Source organism: Delphinus delphis, chromosome 8 (genome assembly GCF_949987515.2).
Source record: "Delphinus delphis chromosome 8, mDelDel1.2, whole genome shotgun sequence".
Classification (NCBI taxonomy): Eukaryota; Metazoa; Chordata; class Mammalia; order Artiodactyla; family Delphinidae; genus Delphinus; species Delphinus delphis.
In genome coordinates this window covers 6,438,812-6,463,428 of record NC_082690.1, presented here as the reverse complement: position 1 = coordinate 6,463,428, position 24,617 = coordinate 6,438,812, and the positions used below count along the sequence as shown (strand labels likewise).

Below are 24,617 nucleotides of genomic sequence, written 5' to 3'. Positions count from 1 at the left end.
GTCGTGTTTTACCTACTGTTTTCAGTACTGTTGCTAAGTAAGCCTAATCTAAAAGTAACAAAGAATTCAGCTTTAGAGGAACAAAGGACTTCAAATTTGTACGATGGCAAGGGTGGTTTTTCTGCTTCCTAGGCAAAAGTACCAAGTAAGTGAGATCAGGGAATTCCCTGGCGGTTCAGTGGTTAGGACTCCGCATTTTCAATGTCGGGGCCTGGGTTTGATCCCTGGTTGGCGAACTAGGCTCCCATAAGCCACGCAGTGCAGCCAAAAACAAAAAGAAAAGAAAAAAGAAATTGAGTTTTATTATGTAAGGCAATGGTTCTGCCACTTTCAGGTTGGTCCTGAGTGCTGGTGTTCAGGAATCTAACTAAAGAGCTATACAACAGCATCAAAGCAATAAAACTCTTAGAATACGTTTAACCAAGGAGGTGGAAGATCTCTACACTGAAAACTACAAGACTTTGATTAAAGAAACTGAAGAAGACACAAGTAAAAAGATACTCTATGTTCAAGGATTGGAAGAATACTGTTAAAATGCCCATATCACCCAAAGTTATCTATAGATTAATGAAATCCCTATGAAAATTCCAATGACTTTTTTCACAGAAATAGAAGAAAACAATCCTAAAATTTGTATGGAACCACAAAAGACCCCGAACAGCCAAAGCAAACCTGAGAAAGAACAAAGCTGGAAACATCACACTTGCTGATTTCAAACTATGTTACAAAGTCACAGTAATCAAAATAGTATGGTACTCTCATAAAAATAGAAACATAAACCAGTGGGACAGAACTGAGAGCCAAGAAATAAACCACTGCATATATGGTCAACTAATACTTGGCAAATGGAGCCAAGAATACTCAATGAGGAAAGAACAGCCTCTTCAATAAACAATGCTGGGAAAACTGGACAACCACAAGCAAAAGAATGAAACTGGGCCCCTACCTTAAACCATTCACAAAAATTAACTTGAAATGGATTACACTTCAACGTAACACCTGAAACTAAACCTCCTAGAAGAAAATATCGGGAAGAAGCTCCTGCACAATGATCTTGGCAATGATTTTTTGGAGATGACACCAAAAGCACAAGCAACAAAAGCAAAAATAAACAAGTAGGACTACCTCAAAGAAAAGCTTCTGTACAGGGGCCTTCTCTGGTGACACAGTGGCTAAGAATTCACCTGCCAATGCAGGGGACACGGATTCAAGCCCTGGTCCAGGAAGATCCCACATGCCTCGGGGCAGCTAAGCCCATGCGTCACAACTACTGAGCCTGCGCTCTAGAGCCCGCAAGCCACAACACTGAGCCTGTGTGCCACAACTACTGAAGCCCGTGTGCCTAGAGCCCGTGCGCCACAACAAGAGAAGCCACCGCAACGAGAAGCCTGTGCACCGCAACAAAGAGTAGCCCCCACTCGCCGCAACTAGAGAAAGCCTGTGCACAACAATGAAGACCCAACGCAGCCAAAAATTAAATAAATTTATTTTTTAAAAAAAGCTTCTATGCAAAGAAAACCATCAACAAAATGAAAAGGCAACCTACAGAATAGCAGAAAATATTTGCAAAACATACATGTAAGAGGTTAATATCCAAAATATTTAAGGAACTCCTACAACTCAAAAGCAAACTACCCAAATAATCCAATTAAAAAACGGGCAAAGGACCTGAACAGACATTTTTCTAAAGATACACAAATGACCAACAGGTACATGAAAAGGTGCTCAACATCACTAATCATCAAGGAAATACAAATCAAAACCACAATGAAATATCACTTCACATCCATTGGAGTACCTATTACCAGAAAGACAAGAAATAACAAGTGTTGGCGAGGATGCAGAGAAAAGGAAACCCTTGTGCACTATGGTGGGAATGCAAACTGGTGTAGCCGTTAGGGAAAGTAGTATGGACGTTCCTCAGAAAACTGAAAACAGAACTACCACATGATCCAGCAATCTTACCTCTGGGAATATTTCCAAAGGAAATGAAACCACTATCTCAAAGAGATATCTGTACCCCCATATTCACTACATTATTTACAATAGCCAAGACATGGAAACAACTGTGAGAGATAAGTGTCCACCAATGGATGAATGGATAAACAAAATGTGTGTGTGTACACGTACACACACACACACACACACACACACACACACACACAGCGGAATGTTATTCAGTCATTAAAAAATGTAGGAAATTCTGCCATTTGCAACAACATGGATGGATCTGGAGGGTATTATGCTTAGTGAAATAAGTCAGTGAAAGACAAACACTGTATGATCTCACTTACACATGGAACCTAAAAGAAGCGTAACTCACAGAAACAGAGCCTAGAATGGCAGTTACCAGGGGATGGGGGAAATGGGGAGACACTGGTTAAAGTTATAGAAAGTTCTACGGATCTAACAAATAGCATGGTGACTACAGTCAACAATACTGCATCATATACTTGAATGTTGCTAAGAAAGATCTTAAATGTTTTCACTACAAAAAAAGAACTGGTAATTATGTAAGGTGACGGATGGGTTAACTACCCTTACTGTGGTAATCACTTCACTATATATATATACATATATGTGTGTGTATATATATATATATATATATAAATAAAATCAATACACCGTACACCTTAAACTTACACCATGCTTTGTCAATTATATCTCTGCAAAGCTGGGGAGAAAGAAAAGGGACCATGACAGACTGGAAACAGTCACATGAGAGATACAAAGGCTCAGGACGAGGTCGAGACCTAAATCCCAGCCTGGGTCCTGTCACTTACCCTCACACCTCCCTTTCTTTGTAGGTAAAATGAGGAAGATGGGCTGGATAGCCCATTCTCCAGCGGGAACTGAAGGGGGGACCGGGGAAAAGCATGCACCTACAGGTGGATCCCACCTCCTCAGAGACTCATGGGGAAAACACTTCCACTGCTGGGAGCGTGCTGCCTCTTAGCGAGGCTGAGGCAGATAAGGACCAGTGGATCCCGGCATCTCAAGCCCACTCTGGCTCTAACATACAAGGATGTGTCAGCACAACCAGGGCAGTACTGAGATGATGCTTTCTTGGGGCACCATCCTCCGTTAGGGTACTATACTCACACCCGAGGAACAGGCGTTGTGGCATCTGAGCTGTCTTCATTTTCTTGCTGGAGAAAAGGAAAGCAGTAACAGGTAAATGGACTGAAGGATTTTGGCTAACTCAGGGTTCTGGAAGCCCGGCATGAGAAAGCTGGTAGTTCTCAACAACCATACCTTACAGAAGGCCTGGTCTTTAGTTTCCAGCCACAGCTGGAAGAGTGCAGCTAACTCCTTTTCATTATCTTGGGACTGGCCTATTAGAACAAAAAGGCAAAAAATAGTAATATGATCTAAGGATATGACCTAAGGATGCCACTTCCTCCTTACTTGCTGTATCTACATCTGGACCTACAGCGATGGTCCTGTACACAGAATACCCCTCTGCCTGGACATCCACAGGCAGAATGAAACTGGACCCCTGTCTGACACCACTCACAGAAATTACCTTGAAATTAACTGGAAGGGATTAAACACTCACCTTGCTGGATTAACTTGAAGGGTCCGGATGGACATCCGTATGGACAGTCCAGCCAGCACCCTAACTCCTCAGTCGTGTGACCTCAGGGCCTCCTCCCCCGACTCCAGCCTCTCATTCCCACTATCACAACTGGACCTTGTCATTCCCCCAAACGGGACTCTTCAAAATGCCTAATCCAGTTTCTCAACCCTGGCTACGCCTAAGAATCACCTGGAAACTTTTAAAAATGCCAAGGCTTGGGCCCCACTCAACCAATCAATCAGAACCCCTGTGGGTAAGGCCCAGGTACCAGCGTTTTTAAAAAGCTTCCCAACTCGCGGCAGCACACGGCCAGGACTGGGAACCTTCAACTAACCCCGCATCCTGCTCTCTGGCAGCAGCTGCCTCCCCTCCCCTCCCCTCCCCGCTGTCTACCCTCGCCCACCAAAACGTTACCTGGACTCCACCGCACTGCTGGTCCAGACATCCCACTTTCCGGCCCCCTCAGCCCCTCCCTTCACACTTCCCCCACTCGGCGAGGGCCCACGCCCGTCACTTCAACGACAAGCCGAGCCAACACAGCAATACCTAACACCTGTCCCTTCCATCTCTGCATCACTTCCGTCGAGCAAAGCTCACGTCCTAAACCAGCCATACTCTCCACTCGGGCAGCTGCCGGCTGCCGGAGACAAGGCCCAGAGACAGGCAGAGAACACCTCTATCAATGAGCGGACAGCCACCGTCACTGGCCCTCAATCTGCCCGCGAGCCCCGCACTAGCCGGCCTCCCTGCCCGCTGGACAGCAACTGCCCCCCCTTCTCCACCACCCTTCCCGCGCACAGCAGGCCTCCCATCTCCCACAGGAAGGCCACAGACCCATCCCCTCAACTCCCCACGGCGCGACCCAGCAGCCACGGCTCCTCCTCCACCCGGACAGATGTGCTGCCTCCTGCCACCTGAGGCCGGCCCCTGCCCCCAGGAATTCACCCTATGACAGGTGTCCCCTCCTCTCCTGTCCCTCCCCACCGACACTTAAGTCCTCTCCTGGCCACGAGCCCCGCTTCCTCTGCTCCCCTCCGCCACCAAACCTCTAGAAAGCGCTGTCCACACTCACTGTCCCAGGGGGACTGGGAAACGTTTTCCTGCCTGCAGGAAAGGGGGCCTGATCGGTAGCACGTGCAGACCTCTGCGGTGTACGTGAAGGTCAGCAAACCACTTCTGGAAACACAGTTTTGTGGTCATTTGTTTACACCCTGTCTCTGGCTGCTGTGCACAGGGCAGAGTTGAGTAGCCACAGCAGAAAGCATCTGCCCCACAGGCCTGAGACACTTATTACCTGGTCCTATTAGGGCAGCCTCCCCCGGCCGATCCTCCGCCACCAGCCGGACAGGCGGGAAGAGCTGCAGCCAGCCTCACGAGCGGCCTCAGCTCACCTCTGCCCGCAACCGGCATCACCCCACTAAGGAATCACTCCTCCAAGGGAGCCATCATTTCTTTCATGTCCACAAATCCAGTCTTGACCTTCCTGAACCTTAGGAACAATGAAGGTTAATGACCACTCCCCACCTCCTGACTCTCGGACCTCACAGCTTCCGCCTGACTCTGCGGTCACTGCCTCTCCCGTGTCCCCACTCAGCCTCCGCCACCTCGGAGCTTATCAAGGCTTAGCCCCAGGCCCTCTTTCCTCCTCATTCTCCCCATGCCTTTGACTTCGCTTACTGCACATGTGCCCACAGCTTTCTACCCTGACTGTGGGTCTGGACTCTAAACCCACTGCCTACTTAACATGTCCATTTCAACACCCCAAAGGCAGCTCAAGGCAGCATGTGCACAACTACACTCACGCGCCTCACCCTCACCCAGGCCTGGACGTCCTCCCCAGCTGCCTACGTCGATGGCGGACCCCCATCCGCCAGGTACAAATCTAGCAGAAGTGACACCTGACTGCCCTCTTCCTTCACTCGCCACACCCAACCCACAACCACATCCTCCGGCTTTTACCACCTAAAGCTCCCAAATTCATGCATCCTCTCTACCCAGGTGCAACATCCTCTATGAGCAGGCCTGTGTGATCTCCGCGGGAACCATCCCTGAGTCACTGACCCACACGGCTCCCCCCATGGGGAGCCGCCTCCCTCCGCCTGCCTGGCTCATCCCTAGTCGTTGTTAAGACCGCTGCTCAAATGACCTTCCCCAGGAAGGCCCTCCCGGACTCCACACGCATGCCACACCCATGCCTCCTTACAAACGCCCACCCCTACCGGCACTTTTCCCTTACAGAATGGCTAAGTTTGTCATTTCATTCGAATGAGTATTTGTTCCCCAAACAAATTCCACGAGGGGAGCACGCTGTCTACCTCACAAACCCCTACCTCACCCCCGGCACCTAACAGTGCCTGACACCTAGAAGGTTAATCCATGTTGCAAGCGATGAACGCACCCGCTACTTCCACAACCTTCTCTCCATGTTTCTCTTCATAGACCACTGGACAGAGTGGAGAAAGGTTTGTCCATTTCCACAGGAAATCAACACTGAATCTTCCTCTCATCACCAAGTTATTTCAGGTACACGTTACTACAACTTACACAGTAAGTGGAACTTCACAAATTTATAAGAAAAAGAACCTGTTCTTTAGAAGTAGCTTACTGAGGGCTGCCCAACACGTTATCCTCAATAGCAAAACCCATTTTAGGAAAGAAGAACAATCATATTACTAGAAATTAACCTAAAACCACAGATATGGTTGACATAAATGAAGGTGCTATTGTAAAACATCCCAGAGATTTTAATTCAGCCAGCCCCAGAGTGCAGCGGAACTGAAGGGCAAATGCCACCGCAGCCAACTCCAAGGGGGGTGAACTCAGACCCTGAGAATTTCTAGAAGGACTCTTTTACTTGAGCAAAATAAGGTTTAATATTGCCTTTTTCAACATTCTCCTGGCACACACTGACTGGAAGGCACAAGAAGCTCGGGGAGAAAACAAGAGAAAGAGAACCTACTATGACAGGTAGGTGACGTGCATTACTCACCAAGCAACTTCCACTGCTGAGTTTTCTCTTTGAAGCCAACAAATGGAGAGAAGCTGGAAGGTACAGCTGCAAGAAATGGATCCCATGAACAAGCCACACAGGTCAGAGAGATTACTAAACTCAGAATAACTGACACCCCCGAGCTCCGAGATAACTTCTGTATGTTAATGGTGTATCAGGACAGCAGAGACCTCCAAGGCATGGCATCGCATCATGCAAAGCCACAACGGATGTAGCCAGTAAAGCTGCAGTCTACTACGAGAATTAGACAAAGCGGGGTAAATACCAGGCCCTACAGAACAAAGTACCTTACCACGGCTTTCTCCAGCAAGATACTGCAGGGCTGGTAACACCAACTCTGCCCAGTTGGGGGCCGCAGAGAACCAGCTATTGAGGGAGCTGGCTGGAGATGACTGCCAGTCCAAAACTCGCTCCTCTAGCTGAGGGAGAGTAAAGGCAGAACCCGGTTAGATTTCTATTCCACGCCAGCGATTCCAAGGCTGTGCCTGAACAAACTGGCTATGTCTGTCCAGTCTGCTCAGGTCACAAAGCAAGTCAGCTGTGGAGCTTCGCGGGGAACCCAGAGCTGAAGATTTCTACAATCTGAAACTGCTACACACTTGGCTTTTCCAAAATTCTTACCATAGGAAGGCTAGCCTGCCCCTCCAGCAACAAGATCTCCAAGAGAAGAGAGAAGAAGCTGGAAGATATTTCATTGATTCCAAGGCAAGGCTTGAGGTCTTCGAGAGGCCTAATGAGGGAAGAAAAATATAAGAACCACCGAAAAGGGCTTCCCTGGTGGCCTAGTGGTTTAAGAATCCGCCTGCCAATGCAGGGGACACGGGTTCAAGCCCTGGTCCTGGAAGATCCCACATGCCGTGGAGCAACTAAGCCCGTGCGCCACAGCTACTGAGCCTGCGCTCTAGAGCCCGCGAGCCATAACTACTGAGCCCGTGCGCCACAACTACTGAAGCCTGTGCACTTAGAGCCCGTGCTGCACAACAAGAGAAGCCACTGCAATGAGAAGCCCGCGCACTGCAAGGAAGAGTAGCCCCCGGTCGCCGCAACTAGAGAAAGCCCACGCGCAGCAACAAAGACCTAATGCAGTCAAAAATAAATAAATTAAAAAAGAACCACCGAAACAACCAAGAACACATGCCTAGGTTGCTTTAGGTCCTCCACGCCTCCCAGCCGTCATAAAAAAGCTCAGTGAAAGCCCACACCATACACGTTCCCCAGCAGGGCCCCTGGGACCTAGGGCTCTCAAGAAGCACCAGCTCTGGGGACAGCCCTGAGCCATGACCCCCGCTGCTCACTTACTCCTCCTTGATAGCGGGTATGGCCAGTGGAGACGGTGCCTGTGAGAGGGGTGGGAGACCTTCAGTACCGCTTAGGGGTTCCGCCAGATCCTCTGCCTCTGATTTGATCAGTTTTATTTTCTTCTTCTTCCTTTCCTCTTTTTCCTTAACCTTTTTTTTAAGGACAGCCAAGTCATATAGTGCTGGGGAAAAAAAGTAACTCAAGTCATAGAACTGCATTTTCTACATCAGGAAATGAGGAGTCTTATCTGTATATTATTTTCCCAAGGCCCACCAGCAAAAGAAAGAAAAGTCTCAGTAATAAGACATATAGTTTCGTTTGATTTTTTTTTTTAAACAAACTAATGAGTGCTTTAAAGAGTCAATGATCCATTGTACTGATTTTATATTCACTCTCCACCTACAAATCCATAAGAGGCAATAACGACATAAAGGCTATCAGCAAGAAGGATGCTGTGGTTTCCTTTCCTTTTGCAATACGTAGAGAGGCCTGTGTAATCTAACACCACAGTCAATGGCCACCTACAGAGGACGTCACTTACCTGCTAGAGAGCCCTTCCTGCCGGCATTTACTCGAGTCATGATGTCATTGAGAGTCAGGTCCCCCGTCAAAAGGTCTGGGTGATCCTAGACGTGATATTCAGAGATTTGTTATGGAGGTCCAAAAGAGGAGCTAAAACTGCTGATTTTCCCAATTTACAGATAAAACTAGATGTTACGTGTACTTGAGGAAATTGTGTTGAATTTAAAACGTACAGAGATAAAAACTATTGCTCTTCATAATGGGGCAGGGGAGAACTGAGTTCCAATCCTTCATGTGTGGCATTTAGTTTATAAAGCTCTTTTGCGTTCCTTATCTTATATGCTCTTCAAACAGTCTTGCTAAGTGGTATTTTACAAAGACTGAAAACGGGATTCAGAGAAGTTAAGGGATTTGCCCGACATCATAGTAAGTGGAAAAGAGAGAGACAGAACTCGGTTCTAACCCCAACATAAGACTCTTCCCAGCTCACCACTCTGCCTTGATGAACTGACTTTCCTTCCTCCACCATGATCTCTGGCTCAGTGTTACCTCCATTTGGTGGAGCGAAGGAACAGAAACGTAAAACCTGGGAAAAGCACAGGCTCTGACGCTTGGCTCTGCCACTTACTGGCCGCTGGGCGTCAGACAAGCTCCCTGGCCTCTCCAAGCCCTGCTAAACGGACGAAAGGATTCACACAGCAGTGTCGTCCTAAAGACTGGATCAGACACGGCGGTAAGCGTGCCTTACAAAGTCAAAGCATCTGTCTTCTCCACACATCTTCAGTGTTACTGGGCCTGCCATGCTGCTCCTGTCCCCTAACAAGGATAAGGAAAGGGGACTAATAACGTAGTGACTCCCCGTATCATCCCAGGATAGCTGATCCGGGGAATCAGACTGAAAACCTACTGACCACCCCCTCCGATCTTACTGGTTGGTGTTTCCGCTTCTCATGGTGCTTCTTCAGCATTATCTTCAGGTCACTGTCCCCCAGTTCTATTTTATCTGAGAGAAAAGGAACCAAACCACATGGACGGTCATTCACTTCCACAATGCTCAAATTCACATCTTTCTGGTCACTGGTAATGTTTGAAAGTAAGATATTTTCTGAGCTTCCCTCCTGACCTGTGTACTTCAAGTACCAACAATCTTGAAACAGTCACAGGCTCAACTCTGCAGCTTTTCTGTACACTCGTCAATAACAACGACCTTGGTACTCAGCTGCTCCTAAAACACCTAGAAGTTTCTGAACATTCTTCTTTGACTCCTATCCCAACTAAAAATAGTCTCTAATTTCACAGACATGCCAAGAAACTGCTGTGCCTCTGGTTACCCCTTTTGTTCTATTATTGAATTATCCCTTAGTATTATTTTGGGGGTTTTTTTTGGTTGTTGTTTTTGTTTGTTTGGGGGCTGTGCTGGGCAGCACGTGGGATCTTAGTTCCCCAACCAGGGACCGAACCCGAGACCCTGCAATGGAAGCGTGGAGTCTTAACCACTGGACCGCCAGGGAAATCCTGATACTGTTATTTTAAGATTCTGCTTTCTTGAGGCCAAAATGCCAGCTGGTCAGCTCCTAAGAGAAACTTTCAAAACAAAGGACAGAAGGCCAGCTGGCCTACCTACCTGCGGAGAAGTGGAGCTACACGAAAGCTTCCCCAGGTCTCCTCATTCTAAGGAACACCGCTCTGCTCTCCTGGCAGGCAGAACCCAGTCTCCCACCCCGAGGCAGTCCTCAGATCCACGCCGAGCCCCACTCACCTGCAGTCTTCATGTCCGTGGTGGAAAGCGTGGGCACCACCCTGAGGGGCACTGCAGGGCTAGGAGAGCGCGCTGGAGAGCTCGGGAGCCACGAGCTGAGATCTGCAAAAGAAAAGTTTTCTTGTAAATCCAACCTGCCTGGGGACTCCAGCAGGGGAGACAGGGTAAGTGGCTCTCTGGGCTCAAGAAGGCTAAGCCAACAAGAAGGAGGCCAGGCTCCACCACTGCTTCCTGACCCTTCCCCAGACGGACTGCAGACTTGTGTCAGCGCAACGGCTCTTCCGGGAGGAGAGACTTCAACAGTGGCGGGTCACACTGCAGAGGTCACAGTCACTATTACTCTCCTGCGGGGACAGTGGTTCTCTCGAGCAGCCGACTGGACCAGAGCACCTGCCGGGAGGGCCCCGCGTGTGCCTGAGCGTCAAGGGCGGCGAGGTGTGCAGTCACAGCCACCCAACGGCTCTGAGCGTCACCACGCGCCCAGAAAAACCACAGGGATGGCTTCCTCACGGGGAAATGGCTACCACGGCCTCCAACCAGAGAAGCAGCTGCAGGTGCGGACCGATGAGATACAGATGGTGCGGGGCACGGAGGACACATACCCTCCTCGTCCGATGACAGGGCCGAGTCCCCACACTCCTCCTTCACTTCCCGCAGGACCTTCAGGTAGCGCTGCTGGGTGCGCCACTCCCGCTCCTCGGGGGTGCGGGATGGGGAGGGGCGCTTCTGCCGGGAGGGGAGGGTGGGACCGCTTCGCCGGGCCATCTCCAGGAGATCCTGGGAGAGATCGGATGGGATGGGGGCACGGCCTCAGCCACAACTTGTCCTGACACGCTCCCCGAGTCTACGCTTTCTTCTCTTCTTTGTTAGCAAGCTCAGTTCCCTCCTTCCAAATAAAAGGGGCCTGTGCTGATTGTGATGGAAAATCCCCAATCTGAGTGCTGTGCTGCTCCATCGAGAATGAACACTTACACCAGACCCCGAAGTATCTCCAAACCGAAGCTTAAAGAACCACTAAGAGCCAGAACCACTCTGCCCCAAGGCATCCCAAGGCTGGTCCAGACCCAGAGCCGCTGAGCCTGGCACCCATCAGGCACCCGAACGTGAACCTGAGTGCAAGCTGCTTCTCCTGCACGACCCACCATGGATCTGAAAGCTGCCTCTTTTTCTGGGTAAATACAGAAGCTACAATATTTCATCAATTTTAAGATGTATCCTTCTTTTGTTCCTGTTCTAACGTATCTGAAATCAGGATGCATCTTAAAACGTATCATGAGAAGGAAGGATGCACTTGGTCGTGTCGGGGCTTGATGGGCAGCTTCCTTCCTCAGTGGTATCTTTTGTTCTTGCCCCTGATCCGCCCCTTTGGGTCACCAGGTGTGAGTCCCACGCAGCTCCCAGGGGCACTTACGCTCCGCGAGGCCAGAATCTGCTTCAGCAGCCGGTGGAAGTACTGCTGCTGGGAGCTGAGGTAGCGTTTGTACTGCGACCGGAAGCACAGCTGCCTATACTTGACCACCTCGGGGTTGAAGTGTCCGTCTGCAAAGAACAGGCACAGCCATGCATATCTGTCAGCCACCCATCAGCGAGGGCTGGAGAGGCGGCCAGCTTTGCACTGATGGGAGGATAGTGGGGAAAGGGGAGCCTACGGTCCAAGGGGAGAGACAGAAAGCGTGTAAGCCAGTACTCGACTCTCTGACGTGCTGCCAGGAAACCAACCTAAAACAACCAAAGAGAGCGAAGAGTGACATCAGGAAAAGAGCCCCTAAGGAAGGCGACATGAAATGAGGCCCGATCACAGCAACTGTGGGAAGACGCTAACAACTGATAAACACAGGTAAGTTTTACGGATGTGCATCATACGTATTGGTTATCAACTTTTCTATATGTTTAAAAAATTTATTGGGAGGAAAATTAAGCAAGTAGGAATTTTTAAAATAAAAATAGGGAAAAGGCAGAAGGAACAGCATATGCTAAGGCAGGCCCTGAAGCAAGGAAGAATGTGCCCACTCCAACCCCTGAAGAAATGTTGGTGTGAGGAAAGCAGAGGGACTTAGCTGAGGAGGGGCCGAGATGACCTGTGAAACTGGGCAGATGTCACACCACACAGAAACCACAGCACAGTCTGGACCTTATCCTGAGTGTAGTGGAAATCAGCTGAAGAGTTTAAAGCAGGAGAATAACACGGCCGAGAGCAAAAGAGGAAGAAGAAAACCACTGCAGTGATTGAGGAGAGGGACGACAGTGGCCCGGTCGGACCTCTCCCTCCATACCCAGGGTAGAGCCAAGGGGCCAGGAGGCCCAGGGCCCTTCCTTGTGGGTCCCACGTATCTCGGCCTCATCCTCCACCAGGCTCCCTTTTGCTCACTCCGCCGCAGCCCACGCTGTTTGCTGAAGTACCGTACTTTTCGCAAAGCCTTTGTCCTTCAAGTCCCCTCTGCCTTTTCACAAAAGCTTTGTCCTTCAAGTCCCCTCTGCCTGCAAGGCTTCCTACTAACACCCAGTACTTCACGGCTTGCTCGTCGCACCTTCATTGAGTCTCTGTCCAATGCACCTCCACAGAGAAGCCCTGCCCAACTACCACCTCTGAACCAGATCCTTCCTGTCACTTCCAGTCCCATTACCCTTCCTCACTCTTTATAGTGCGTGATACCAACAAACACTTGCTTGTCTATTACCTTGTTTTCCCCTAGTAGAATGTAAGGTCATGACTGGATCTCCAGAACCTTGAAGAATGGCTGGCACATATTAGCTGATGAGTGAGCAGTGGTTATGTGAACGGCAGTAGAAAGACTTCAGATATATTTCGAGGGAGAAAAATTAGACCTGCTGTTCGTTTGGATGCTGGGGCAGGAAGGCGAGCATGGTACCTAGATCACTGGATACGAGCAACTCGTACCGTTGTGGGAGCCGCGATGACAGAGGTCCGTTTTGGAATATTAGATTTGAGCAGGCTGCTACAAAGTGAACTAAGGGGAAAGATGGAAAAGCTAACCTCAGAAGGCTAAAATGAGGCATTGAAGTAAGTACATGGCGTTTCTTTTTTTTTTTTTTTAATTCCAACCACTTTAATGATATTCCGAGGTAACGAATAACAGCAAACACTTAGAACAGGACCTGACATGGAACTGTCACCATATAAGAAGGGCCGTGCATATATTAACTCACTTCATCTTCACAACCACCCCACCAAGAAGGTACTACTGCATCCTCATTTTACTGAAGAGCCCGAAGCATGGAGAAACTAAATACCTTGTGCAAGGTTACACAGCTAATAAAAGGGGAAATCGGGTCTGAACCCAGGCAGTCCAGCTCCAGAGCCGCTCCTAGCCACCACATTACACTGCCTGTTGCAGAGAAATAAGGAATTTGACCTTCAAGAAAAGAGGCAAGAGTTCAATGCTACTGATGCTGATATATAGATATTGGATGAAAATTCTACTTCTTTGCCTCTGTACTTCTCCAAAGTTACCTTCCTTCAGTCTTTAGTTTCCCTCACCAAGATAGCCAAATGCTCTATTAAAATAACATTTTGAGGGCTTCCCTGGTGGCGCAGTGGTTGAGGTCCGCCTGCCGATGCAGGGGACACGGGTTCGTGCCCCAGTCCGGGGGGATCCCACGTGCCGCAGAGCGGTTGGGCCCGTGGGCCATGGACGCTGGGCCTGACCGTCCGGAGCCTATGCTCTGCAGTGGGAGAGGCCACAGCGGTGAGAGGCCCGCGTAACGCAAAAAAAAAAAAAAAAAAAAAAAATTCAAGGGACTTCCTGGTGGCGCAGTGGTTAAGAATCCGCCTGCCAGTGCAGGCGACATGGGTTCAAGCCCTGATCCGGGAAGATCCCACATGCCACGGAGCAGCTAAGCCTGTGCACCACGCTACTGAGCCTGCGCACTAGAGCCCGTGAGCCACAACTACTGAGCCCTCGTGCCACAACTACTGAAGCCCACGTGCCTAGAGCCCATGCTCTGCCACAAGACAAGCCACCACAATGAAAAGCCCATGCACTGCAACGAAGAGTAGCCCCTGCTCGCTGCAACTAGAGAAAGCCCATGTGCAGCAATGAAGACCCAATGCAGCCAAAAATAAATAAATTAAATAAATAAATTTATTTTAAAAAATAAATAACATTTTGAGTACATCAACTTAAAGAAAATATATTATTAAAATTAAACTGCTTTTACTATTCTTTTGTTTGTTTGTTTTTGTTTTTGTTTTTGTTTTGCGGTACGCGGGCCTCTCACTGTTGTGGCCTCTCCCGTTGCGGAGCACAGGCTCCAGACGCGCAGGCTCAGCGGCCATGGCTCACGGGCCCAGCCGCTCCGCGGCATGTGGGATCTTCCCGGACCGGGGCACGAACCTGTGTCCCCTGCATCGGCAGGCGGACTCTCAACCACTGCGTCACCAGGGAAGCCCGCTTTTACTATTCTTAATGTGGGTACTGGAAATTTTTTTTTTTTTCCTAAGGTACACGGGCCTCTCACTGCTGTGGCCTCTCCCATTGCAGAGCACAGGCTCCGGACGCGCAGGCTCAGCAGCCATGGCTCACGGGCCCAGCCGCTCCGCAGCATGTGGGATCCTCCCCGACCGGGCACGAACCCGCATCCCCTGCTTCGGCAGGTGGACTCTCAACCACTGCGCCACCAGGGAAGCCCCGGTACTGGAAATTTTTTAATTGAACGTGTGGCTCACGTAACATTTCTATTGGCGGCGCTGGGCCAGAGAGCAGTGGCAAGAGAGACTGCAGCACCAGGAGAAGTCGGTAAACCGGGGGCAACAGAGCCTGGTAGGCTGTGAATTTTATTCCAAGTGAAGGCAATTGGTAAACACTCTGAAAAGCAAAGTTTTGAGATGCTCACGCTGGTGGCTGTGTGGAGATGGTGGCTAGAGCAGCCCCGGCAGCGAGAGCCCCCAGAGAAGAGCTGGTGGGTGAGAGCAGGCAGGCGGGGAGGGAGAGGGGGCCGAACGGCAGGAGCAGAGGCAGGAATAGCGAGCGGATGAGGGCTCAGCAGAGAGAGGGGTGCAGGGAGGGCATCTGAGGCACAGGAGAAAGCCAGGACGGGGAGGGCCACAGCTGCAAAGCGGGGGAGTCTCACAATGGAGATCAAGGCATCAAATGCTACAGACGGGTTAAGGAGAGAACAGAAAAGCCATATGCTGTTTGCAAATTACACACTCACTGAAAAGAAATGGAGCAGAGGAAGAAGCAAGCACTGAAACAACTAGCAAAATAGGAATACGGACCACACATTAGATAACAATATGTCACTGTTAAATTTTATACTGAAACACAGAATTTAAGTACAGAATTTAAATTAAATACAGTATTTTCTATATTTCTGAATTTGATCAGTTCTGGTTACTTAAGAGAATGTTCTTGTTCTTCAAAGATGAATGCTGAAAAATCAGGAGTCTTAGGTCTGCAATACTCTCAAGTGGTTCAGCAAAAATAAAAATAGTGGTAATAAGTACAATATTGATAAGAAAAAAAATGTGGCAAAATATTCATAGTTGGTGAACCTGGTAAGGAGTATGCGGGTGTCAACTATAAACTCTTGTAACTTTCCTGTAGGTTTAGAAAGTCGAAGGTGTTGGCAGGCATAGGGAACAGCCACCAGCGGACGGCGCCTGTGGATGCCTTTCAGGAAGTTCGGAGAAAAGGGAAAATGACAGAGGACAATGAAGGGGACAGATGGTTAAGGACTCTTTTAGTGTGAGACCCATGACCACATCTACAGGCTGAAAAAGGAGTGGAGTAAGTACACATGGTAGAACGGTTCACTGAGAAACGAGGTCCTGGAGGACGTAAAACATGAGAGGATCAAGAGCAGAGGTTAATCTTAAACAGACGGAAAATATCCTTCCTCCGAGACAAGCAAAAGTAGGTCAGGAGGAAAACGACTACAGTGTGCTGGGGGGAGGCTGGAAGTGGGAAGCTGAAGCTCATGACGACCCTTTCCTGGAGGAAACAGAAGTCAAGGCAGCTCGACAAGCACTTGGAACTCATGGAAAAGGTGAGTTTTTAACACAGAACCAGAAAAGATAAGCAAAAATAAAAGCACACTGAAAGCAATGCCAGCTCAGTCAAGACACATAACCACAATAACCGTGGTAACGCAACTGTCCTCATCACTGCGGGACCTGAAACATGACACCAGACATCGCAGAACTCCTGTCTTGCATTCGTTTGCATCCTTACCTGACCATCACATTGTTTTGGAAGGAAACGTGCCAGCGTTACACACAGTCCCTGATATGGCCTCTACTACCAACCAGGCCTACCAGCTTATCCCACCTGAGACCCTGGCTTCAGCGACATAAAACACTGGCCAACCAGAAGGGAAATCCTCCTTAATGATCCACCAAAGGAGGGAATGCTCATTTTAAACCTTAAGATAATGCGGTCTGAAATGATAAGCTTATTCCCTCCAGTCTTTTTGCAGCTGTCAAGCTGTCCAGTTTCACAAACTCAAGATGTGCTATCTTTCAGGGCCTCCAGCCAAAGCAAAGTCACCCCAGAAAGTGGGAAGGGAAGAAGCATCCTCTCCTCCTCTCCACTGGACAGAGAGCAAACTGTGACTGAAGAGTGGCCCCAAACCATTCTGGAATCCCCAATGTAATGACCGGTTCAAGCAAGGGTCAGTGGATGCTAAAACCGCTGGGTAAAACAAATGCTTTTGGAAAATAAGATTATCACATGGTCCCTAAATATCACCCTACAGATTGCTTCTTAATTACAGGGGGAAAAAGGTGCCCTTACAGTCAGTAGCTCTGGCAGATACCACAGAGCCAAGTGATCAAAAGCCTCCCTACCAACAATGCAAGACTGACATCACATATCCCCTGAGTGGAGGCATGAGAAAGAAATGACACTTCCCATCTTCTTTCTTGGCAAAATGTTTAACCCAAAACTAATTATGATGAAGCAAGACGACAACTTCCCAGAAAGCAAGACATTTTACAATTCAAGTGTCCTGGGCTCTTCACAAGTGTATTTTGAAAGACAAGGAAAAAAAGGCAGAGGGCCCTAGATTCAGGGAGCTGAGAGACAGAAGATCCCAACACAACACATGAATCTTGAGTGGATCCTGGATTTAAAAGCCAACTATTTAAAAGCCAACTGAGTGGTGCTGGGAAAACTGGACAGCTACATGTAAAAGTATGAAATTAGAACACTCCCTAACACCATACACAAAAATAAACTCAAAATGGATTAAAGACCTAAATGTAAGGCCAGACACTATCAAACTCTTACAGGAAAACATAGGCAGAACACTCTATAACATAAATCACAGCAAGATCCTTTCTGACCCACCTCCTAGAGAAACTGAAATAAAAACAAAAATAAACAAATGGGACCCAATGAAACTTAAAAGCTTTTGCACAGCAAATGAAACCATAAACAAGATGAAAAGACAACCCTCAGAATGGGAGAAAATATTTGCAAATGAAGCAACTGACAAAGGATTAATCTCCAAAATTTACAAGCAGCTCATGCAGCTCAATATCAAAAAAAACAAACAACCCAATCCAAAAATGGGCAGAAGACCTAAACAGACATTTCTCCAAAGAAGATATACAGATTGCCAACAAACACATGAAAGAATGCTCAACATCATTAATCATTAGAGAAATGCAAATCAAAACTACAATGAGGTATCATCTCACACCAGCCAGAACGGCCATCATCAAAAAATCTAGAAACAATAAATGCTGGAGAGGGTGTGGAGAAAAGGGAACACTCTTGCACTGCTGGTGGGGATGTGAATTGGTACAGCCACTATGGAGAACAGTATAGAGGTTCCTTAAAAAACTACAAATAGAACTACCATATGACCCAGCAATCCCACTACTGGGTATATACCCTGAGAAAACCATAATTCAAAGAGTCATGTACCAAAATGTTCATTGCAGCTCTATTTACAATAGCCCGGAGATGGAAACAACCTAAGAGCCCATCGTCGGATGAATGGATGAAGATGTGACACATATATACAATGGAATATTACCCAGCCATAAAAAGAAACGAAATTGAGCTATTTGTAATGAGGTGGATAGACCTAGAGTCTGTCATACAGAGTGAAGTAAGTCAGAAACAGAAAGACAAATACTGTATGCTAACACATATATATGGAATTTAAGAAAAAAAAAATGTCATGAAGAACCCAGGGGTAAGACAGGAATAAAGACACAGACTTACTAGAGAACGGACTTGAGGATATGGGGAGGGGGAAGGGTGAGCTGTGACAAAGCGAGAGAGAGGCATGGACATATATACACTACCAAACATAAGGTAGACAGCTAGTGGGAAGCAGCCGCATAGCACAGGGAGATCAGCTCGGTGCTTTGTGACCACCTGGAGGGGTGGGATAGGGAAGGTGGGAGGGAGACGCAAGAGGGAGGAGATATGGGAACATATGTATATGTATAACTGATTCATTTTGTTATAAAGCAGAAACTAACACACCATTGTAAAGCAATTATACTCCAATAAAGATGTTAAAAATAAATAAATAAATAAAGGCCAACTGACATTGGGAACAACTGAGAAAATCTGAATATGGGACATTCTAGGCTATTACTTGTTCAATGTAAAGTTTCTTGGGGGTGAATTTAAGACTGTGATTATGTGGAAGGATGTCTTTGCTAAGAGATACATACACGCTGAGGTGCTTGGTGGTAAAGTGTCAGGTTTTCTGCAGAAAAAATACGTGTGTGTGCATCACACACACATACATCCATGTGATAAACCAAATGGTAAACTGTTTTTAATAATTTTTGAAGACTAGTCATAAAGGGTGCCTCTAAGATGCTAATAATGTTTTACTTCTCGATCTGGGTGGTGGTTACACAGCTGAGTTCATGTAACACATCAATGAGCATTACAATTATGATTTATATGTTTCCTATGTAAGTTAAAAATTTTTATTAAAAAAAAAAAAAAGAACGGCCTAGGCAGCAAAGTGTTGCATGAAAGTACTTGGAGTCAGTGTCTATACATAAAAATAGAATAAAACGAAGAAAGGAGTACGCACAGAAGTGGGTGTGTTCCCACCCTCCAGTCCTCTCAAAACAAGAATGCTGAGCTACACACCTCGGAAAAGCTTCTGGGCGATGTGCAGAGGGTTTCCGAAGCGGAAGTTCTCCCCACGGAACAGGGCGAGGATGAGCTCATCCTGCTGCTCAGTACTGTCCTCAGGAAAGCGGGGCAGAAACTGCTGGAGGTGCTCGCGCTGCGAGGCGCTCAGTACTTCCTGCCACGTTGAGAAGCTGACTACGTCAAAGAAGATCTCAGGCTGGGAGAATCAGGAAAAGCAGAAGGAAAAGTGAGCAAGAAAAAAAATGAAGTTTTTAAGTTTTTGTGCATAAGTGGATAACACATGCATAACATAAAATCTACCATTTTGTCCATTTTTGAGTGTATGGTTCAGTGGCATTAAGTACAATCACAAAGTTGTGCAAAAATCACCGTCATCCAAGTTTTTACATTTTTTAAACAAAAATTCCTCTGATCTTTACTCAATTCTCAAAACTTGAGAGGTCAGGGCCTCCCTGGTGGCACAGTGCTTAGGAATCCGCCTGAAAATGCAGGGGACACGGGTTCGAGCCCTGGCCCGGGAAGATCCCACATGTTGCGGAGCAACTAAGCCCGCACGCCACAACTACTGAGCCTGCACTCTAGAGCCTGCAAGCCACAACTACTGAGCCCGCGTGCCTAGAGCCCATGCTCCACAACAAGAGAAGCCACCGCAATGAGAAGCCCGCACTCCATAAGGAAGAGCAGCTCCCGCTCGCCACAGCTAGAGAAAGCCCACGCACAGCAACAAACACCGAACGCAGCCAAAAATAAAATAAACAAATAAATAAACTTAAAAAAAAAAACAAAAAACTTGAGAGATCTGTTGGGAATTCCCTGATGGTCCAGTGGTTAGGACTTCACTGCCGGGGCTCAAGTTCAGTCCCTGGTCGGGGAACTAAGATCCCACGTGCTACAAGACAACTAAGCCCACATGCTGCAACTACTGAGCCTGCTCGTTCTACAGCCCGTGCACCACAACAAAAGAGCCTGCATGCTAAAACAAAGGTCCTGCGTGCCACCACTAAGACCCGATGCAGCCAAATAAATAAATACTTTTAAAAATAAATAAATGAAATAAAAAAAGAGTTCAGGCAACGTCTGGCTAGCTCAACAACAGGGAAGGAAAGGGAAGCAGCAGACAGCAGAGAGAGGAGCAAGGGACCTATAAGCATGTCAAGTACTTGTGACCTTATCCTAAGGACAATGGGGAGCCACCGAAGGGTTTAAGCAGGAGAGAACCCAGAAATCAGCCACCTGCCAGGCGTCTCAGCAAGCAGGCACCAAAGCTCCTCTGGCTCCCTGGCCAAGATCTCCCCCTGCAAACCTGTTTCTGCATACCACTTGATTCCTGGCAGCTCAGTTTCTGGCATAAAGTAGGTATTTCAATAAAACAAGTGTTTGCTGGCTGAATGAATGACATGAAGAGGTTTACTTGAAAGAGCATGCAAAGAAAACATGAATGGGAAAGATAATACACCAAGTTCAGTACCTGTTACTTAGGGTAGGAGAGGGAATAAGGGCAAAATGGTGGCTTTAATTTTATCTACAATTTTTGACACATTATGAAAGAAAAATTTGAACCAAATAGAACTAAATGAAATTATCTCCCCAAACTGAATGATGCACAGATGTTCGCCATACGATACTCTACGCCTGTCCATATGTTTGAACTATGGCAAAATAAACAAGATGATAAACACGTTTCAGCATCCCTAGTGCCTTGCACATAATAAGCGCTAAATAAATGCCACCATAACAATCATGATGACTGCCTGTGAAAAGCGGTCAAAAGCACACTATTAATGCTATCCCAGGGAAGGTACTATTAACTGACTAGCAAGTCGGTTACCTTACGGACAGAGATAATATGTTTGCGTTTTGTTTCATGATTCACAACATGGGTAAACATTCTAATGTAAAGATATACACAATTCTGCCCTTAAATATAAAACTTTTGCTAACTGCTGAAAATTATCTTGTCAAATATGGCTTATGTCATTATAGAGTTACATGTTACTAAACATGCAGAATGTAGCTTATACTTTCTTCCTTAATCACACTATTAAACAGACTTAAACTTAAAAATAAAAAAAGATCACTCTGGTTGCAATGTAGAAAATCAGAAAGAAGGGAGCACAAAAGACTGAAAACTTGCAGAGTGTGGAAAAGGCTGAGAGGAACTGCTAGAAAGAAAAAGATGGTGCCGCTGTCACTACTCACATCCTCCAGAAGGTCCTCGGGCAGACTAACCCTAGTGCCCCCCAGGAGGCAGTCCTCCATGATCCGCGTGCCGTGGCCATCTCCACACGGGCCCAGCTCCAAGGGATCCGTCAGCATATGGTCCAAGGAATCCATTGCTTATGTTCCACGGGTAGCCTAGACAAATAAATGCAGTCAGACCTCGAGACAGAAAGGCAGAAGTCCCAGGGATCTGTTGATACTAACGCTCTTTCACAAAATATTCTGGCCCAGAAAATATTCAATCTCAAATCTATTCTGCCTTATCCATACACCCTAACGACAGCTAAACAGCTCTTCTCCCTCCCTTCCACCATTGCATCCTCATCTGAATTTCAGATCTTAGCCAGTAGGTCTCTCATTACTCAGAATACTTCTACAGTGACTCCCCAATTTATAGAATCTTACACCTCCATTTTACACAGGAGCACAATGAGACTCAAAGACTAAATAACTAGATTACGGTCCATAATTTAGACTTCCCAGGCCAATAATCTCTCACTCCAATATAATTTATTTTTTTTTTTAGCTGTTGTTCCTTCACAAAAGAAATTTCACTGAAAATCCACAGAATAGTAAAATTCAGACAGTAACACTAAGTTATTTAATGAGGGCCTGTTAAGTGCCAGGCCTTTCATACACCTGATTTAATTCTTGTAAGTGTGCAAGATAGGGTTATTACATCTATTCCACAGATACTAAAACCTAGGATCAAAATAGATAAGCAACTTGCCCAACCCCAGAGGTAGGACTGAAACTCAAGTCTGCATGACTGCAAACCCATGTTCTTAACACTACATACAATACCTCCTGGATAAACTCTCAGTTTAAATCAGGAAAAGCAAGCATCTTAATATGACTTTATCAGTCTGCATAAACTCTGTAGGATCCAAGCACCTGACCAGGACAGCCAGCAAAGTCAGCAGCCAACCCACTTTAGTTGGTCCAGCTGATACTTATAACCATGTAGATGAAATGCTATTTTTCTCCTTCCTGCAACAAATAAACACTGCTGGCTACCTTTAGAAAAGTACATGGGAAAACTTTTTCAGAGAGCATCTCATAAGGCTGATGGCTGGAATCAGGTGCACAGCTGAAGCCACAGTTAACAGGGCCACAGGGAGGCTGAATTCAACCACTCCACAAACATTTGCTAAAACCATTCTCTCTCTCTGATTTCTACCAAATAGAAAGGAGAAAAAAAAAAACAACAACAGATTTAACACAGAAAACACCAAACTCCTAGCCTCATCTCAGTGACTTTGGGCAAATCTTACCTCACAGGCTGTCAATTTCCTTATCTATATAAGATGAAGGAGAGCTGGACCCGGTCCTCTCTACTGTTATTTCCAATCCTGGAATCCTGCAATGAATAACCTCCAGGTGGATGCCTTTATATAACTTCACGTAGTCATGTAATGACTTCTCATCCTGAAACTCTCAAATGATAAAGAGTAGACTTGTAATACTACTACTAAAATAAGCACGTTTGCACTAATTATTTCAAGTTATCTGGAAGAGATGTCAGATCTACGTAAAGGTACAGTGGAAAGATTAGTGTTCAAAGCAGCTGCGTTGTCACCAAGCAACTGTGTCCCATCACCCTTCAGCACATGATGAACTACCGCATCCTGAACACCCCTGGTGCCTAAATAACTGACTGCAGGTAAGAAAGCACATGGCATTTGCATTTAACAAAACTTTTAAAAAGAAAAGAAGTGTAGATGCAACCTGATGCTCAGAATAAAGTCCTCTTTATAGCCAGAACTGGCACAGAAGAGGGTAAGAGCTGCAAAGCCAGTGTTTTACCTGACTCTCAGGAGGATCACCTGTTTCACAACTTGCTCACAAGTTTCTTCAATTAGCTTCACTTCAATTAGTGAAGCTAGTTTCTTCAATAAGCTTCACTTCAATTCACTTCAATTAGTGAACGTGTAGCTAAATTTAATCTATTCGAGTGGCAACCTGTGCCCTGCTACTATTCTGAAGAGGATCTCAAAATACAAAAAGCAGGCAGCTTCCAAAGGGCTGAAAACCGGAAGCCAAGGACTTCTAAGTCTTGCGGCGTCCTGGACCAAAAAGGTCCATCTTTACTAGACCGGGATAGGCCTCTCCCAACGGCCTTTCCTCTGCACCTGGGATAACCTTCCCTCCTGGACCCTCCCCAACTCAGAAGCCAAACCCCAAACTCCTTCCGGAGCAACCGCCGGCTCCAAACTGCAAACCCCTCCCTAGCCGGCCTCTCACAAGCCCGAGGCCCGGGTCCCGCCCCGCTAAACCGCACCTCCGCGCCCACAGCCCCTCCCCCAACACCGTGCCTAACTCTAACCCCCACCCACCCGGGCCACCCGCCTCCCGACACGCCCGCTCCCCTGTCCCGTGCCCACAGGAGCAGCGACCCTCGAAGGCCCAGACTCTCGCTCGCTCCCTCCCTCCGCTCCCCGGCAACACTTTAACCCTTTCACCGCCCCGGCCCGGCCTTACCCGCGCCGCGGGCGCTGGTCTCCGAACCCGCTGCGCTTCTCGGCCCGCGGGTTCCCTGACGCGCTCGCTCCCGCAAGGCGTCTCGGTGCGCGCACGCTCCGGGCTCGGGCGGCGGAAGGGGCGGGGCTTGGGGGCGGGGCCTGAGCTTCATGGGGCGGGGCCTGGAAGTGCCGGGGGCGGGGAGGGGCGGGGCTCGCGGGGCCTAACCTAGAGAGGCGTGAGCTCGCGGGGCTGGGCCTTGGGATGCAGTTTGCTGGCATCTCGTTGGTCTCACCTGGCTTAGAAGCTTCCGGAGGGTGGTGTCGCTAGTCACCTGGCCGCGAATTGAGGCTCCCGAGCCCATGAGTGAGTGAATGCCGTTTTACTAGCTAACGTTTGCATATCTCATAACCTGCTCCAGGCACTAGGCTGAGCACTTTCCATCGTTGTCTTTGTACCACAGCTGTGTGCACTATTAGTTCCCATTTTGCGATTTCTCGAGTTTCGTTGAGGAGAACGCGAAACAGAGCCTGTGCCCTGCAACCCACCCGGGCGTGGCCCCACTTCTCTCTCCCATCTCTCACCGGTCCCTGGACCCTCGACGTCCGGAAAGACAGTACACACATCGAAGAAACACATTTTCTTAATCAAACTCGATTAATCTTCCTCTCG

At 47.7% G+C, this 24,617-nt stretch overlaps 1 protein-coding gene across 4 annotated transcripts in view; it reads right to left on the bottom strand.

Annotated features, from left to right (window-relative positions):
• The window catches only part of NFRKB (nuclear factor related to kappaB binding protein), a 36,765-nt gene extending 12,738 nt beyond the window's left edge, over positions 1–24,027 (bottom strand). For 2 of the 4 annotated variants that reach the window (XM_060017669.1, XM_069540901.1), the window contains exons 1-15: positions 23,967–24,027; positions 22,760–22,913; positions 21,465–21,620; positions 19,260–19,461; positions 11,582–11,709; positions 10,773–10,947; positions 10,171–10,272; positions 9,341–9,414; positions 8,431–8,515; positions 7,890–8,070; positions 7,212–7,320; positions 6,883–7,009; positions 6,570–6,635; positions 3,256–3,335; positions 3,103–3,149 (exon numbers count right to left, since the gene is read on the bottom strand). In XM_060017669.1, the coding sequence (XP_059873652.1) occupies positions 3,103–3,149; positions 3,256–3,335; positions 6,570–6,635; positions 6,883–7,009; positions 7,212–7,320; positions 7,890–8,070; positions 8,431–8,515; positions 9,341–9,414; positions 10,171–10,272; positions 10,773–10,947; positions 11,582–11,709; positions 19,260–19,461; positions 21,465–21,599 (1,511 nt within the window). In that variant the 5' untranslated portion in view covers positions 21,600–21,620; positions 22,760–22,913; positions 23,967–24,027. Of the gene's footprint in view, positions 1–3,102; positions 3,150–3,255; positions 3,336–6,569; positions 6,636–6,882; positions 7,010–7,211; positions 7,321–7,889; positions 8,071–8,430; positions 8,516–9,340; positions 9,415–10,170; positions 10,273–10,772; positions 10,948–11,581; positions 11,710–19,259; positions 19,462–21,464; positions 21,621–22,759; positions 22,920–23,966 lie in introns of all 4 variants that reach the window. The other 2 variants (XM_060017667.1, XM_060017670.1) reach the window with 2 other exon arrangements.
• Positions 24,028–24,617: the final 590 nt, after the last annotated feature.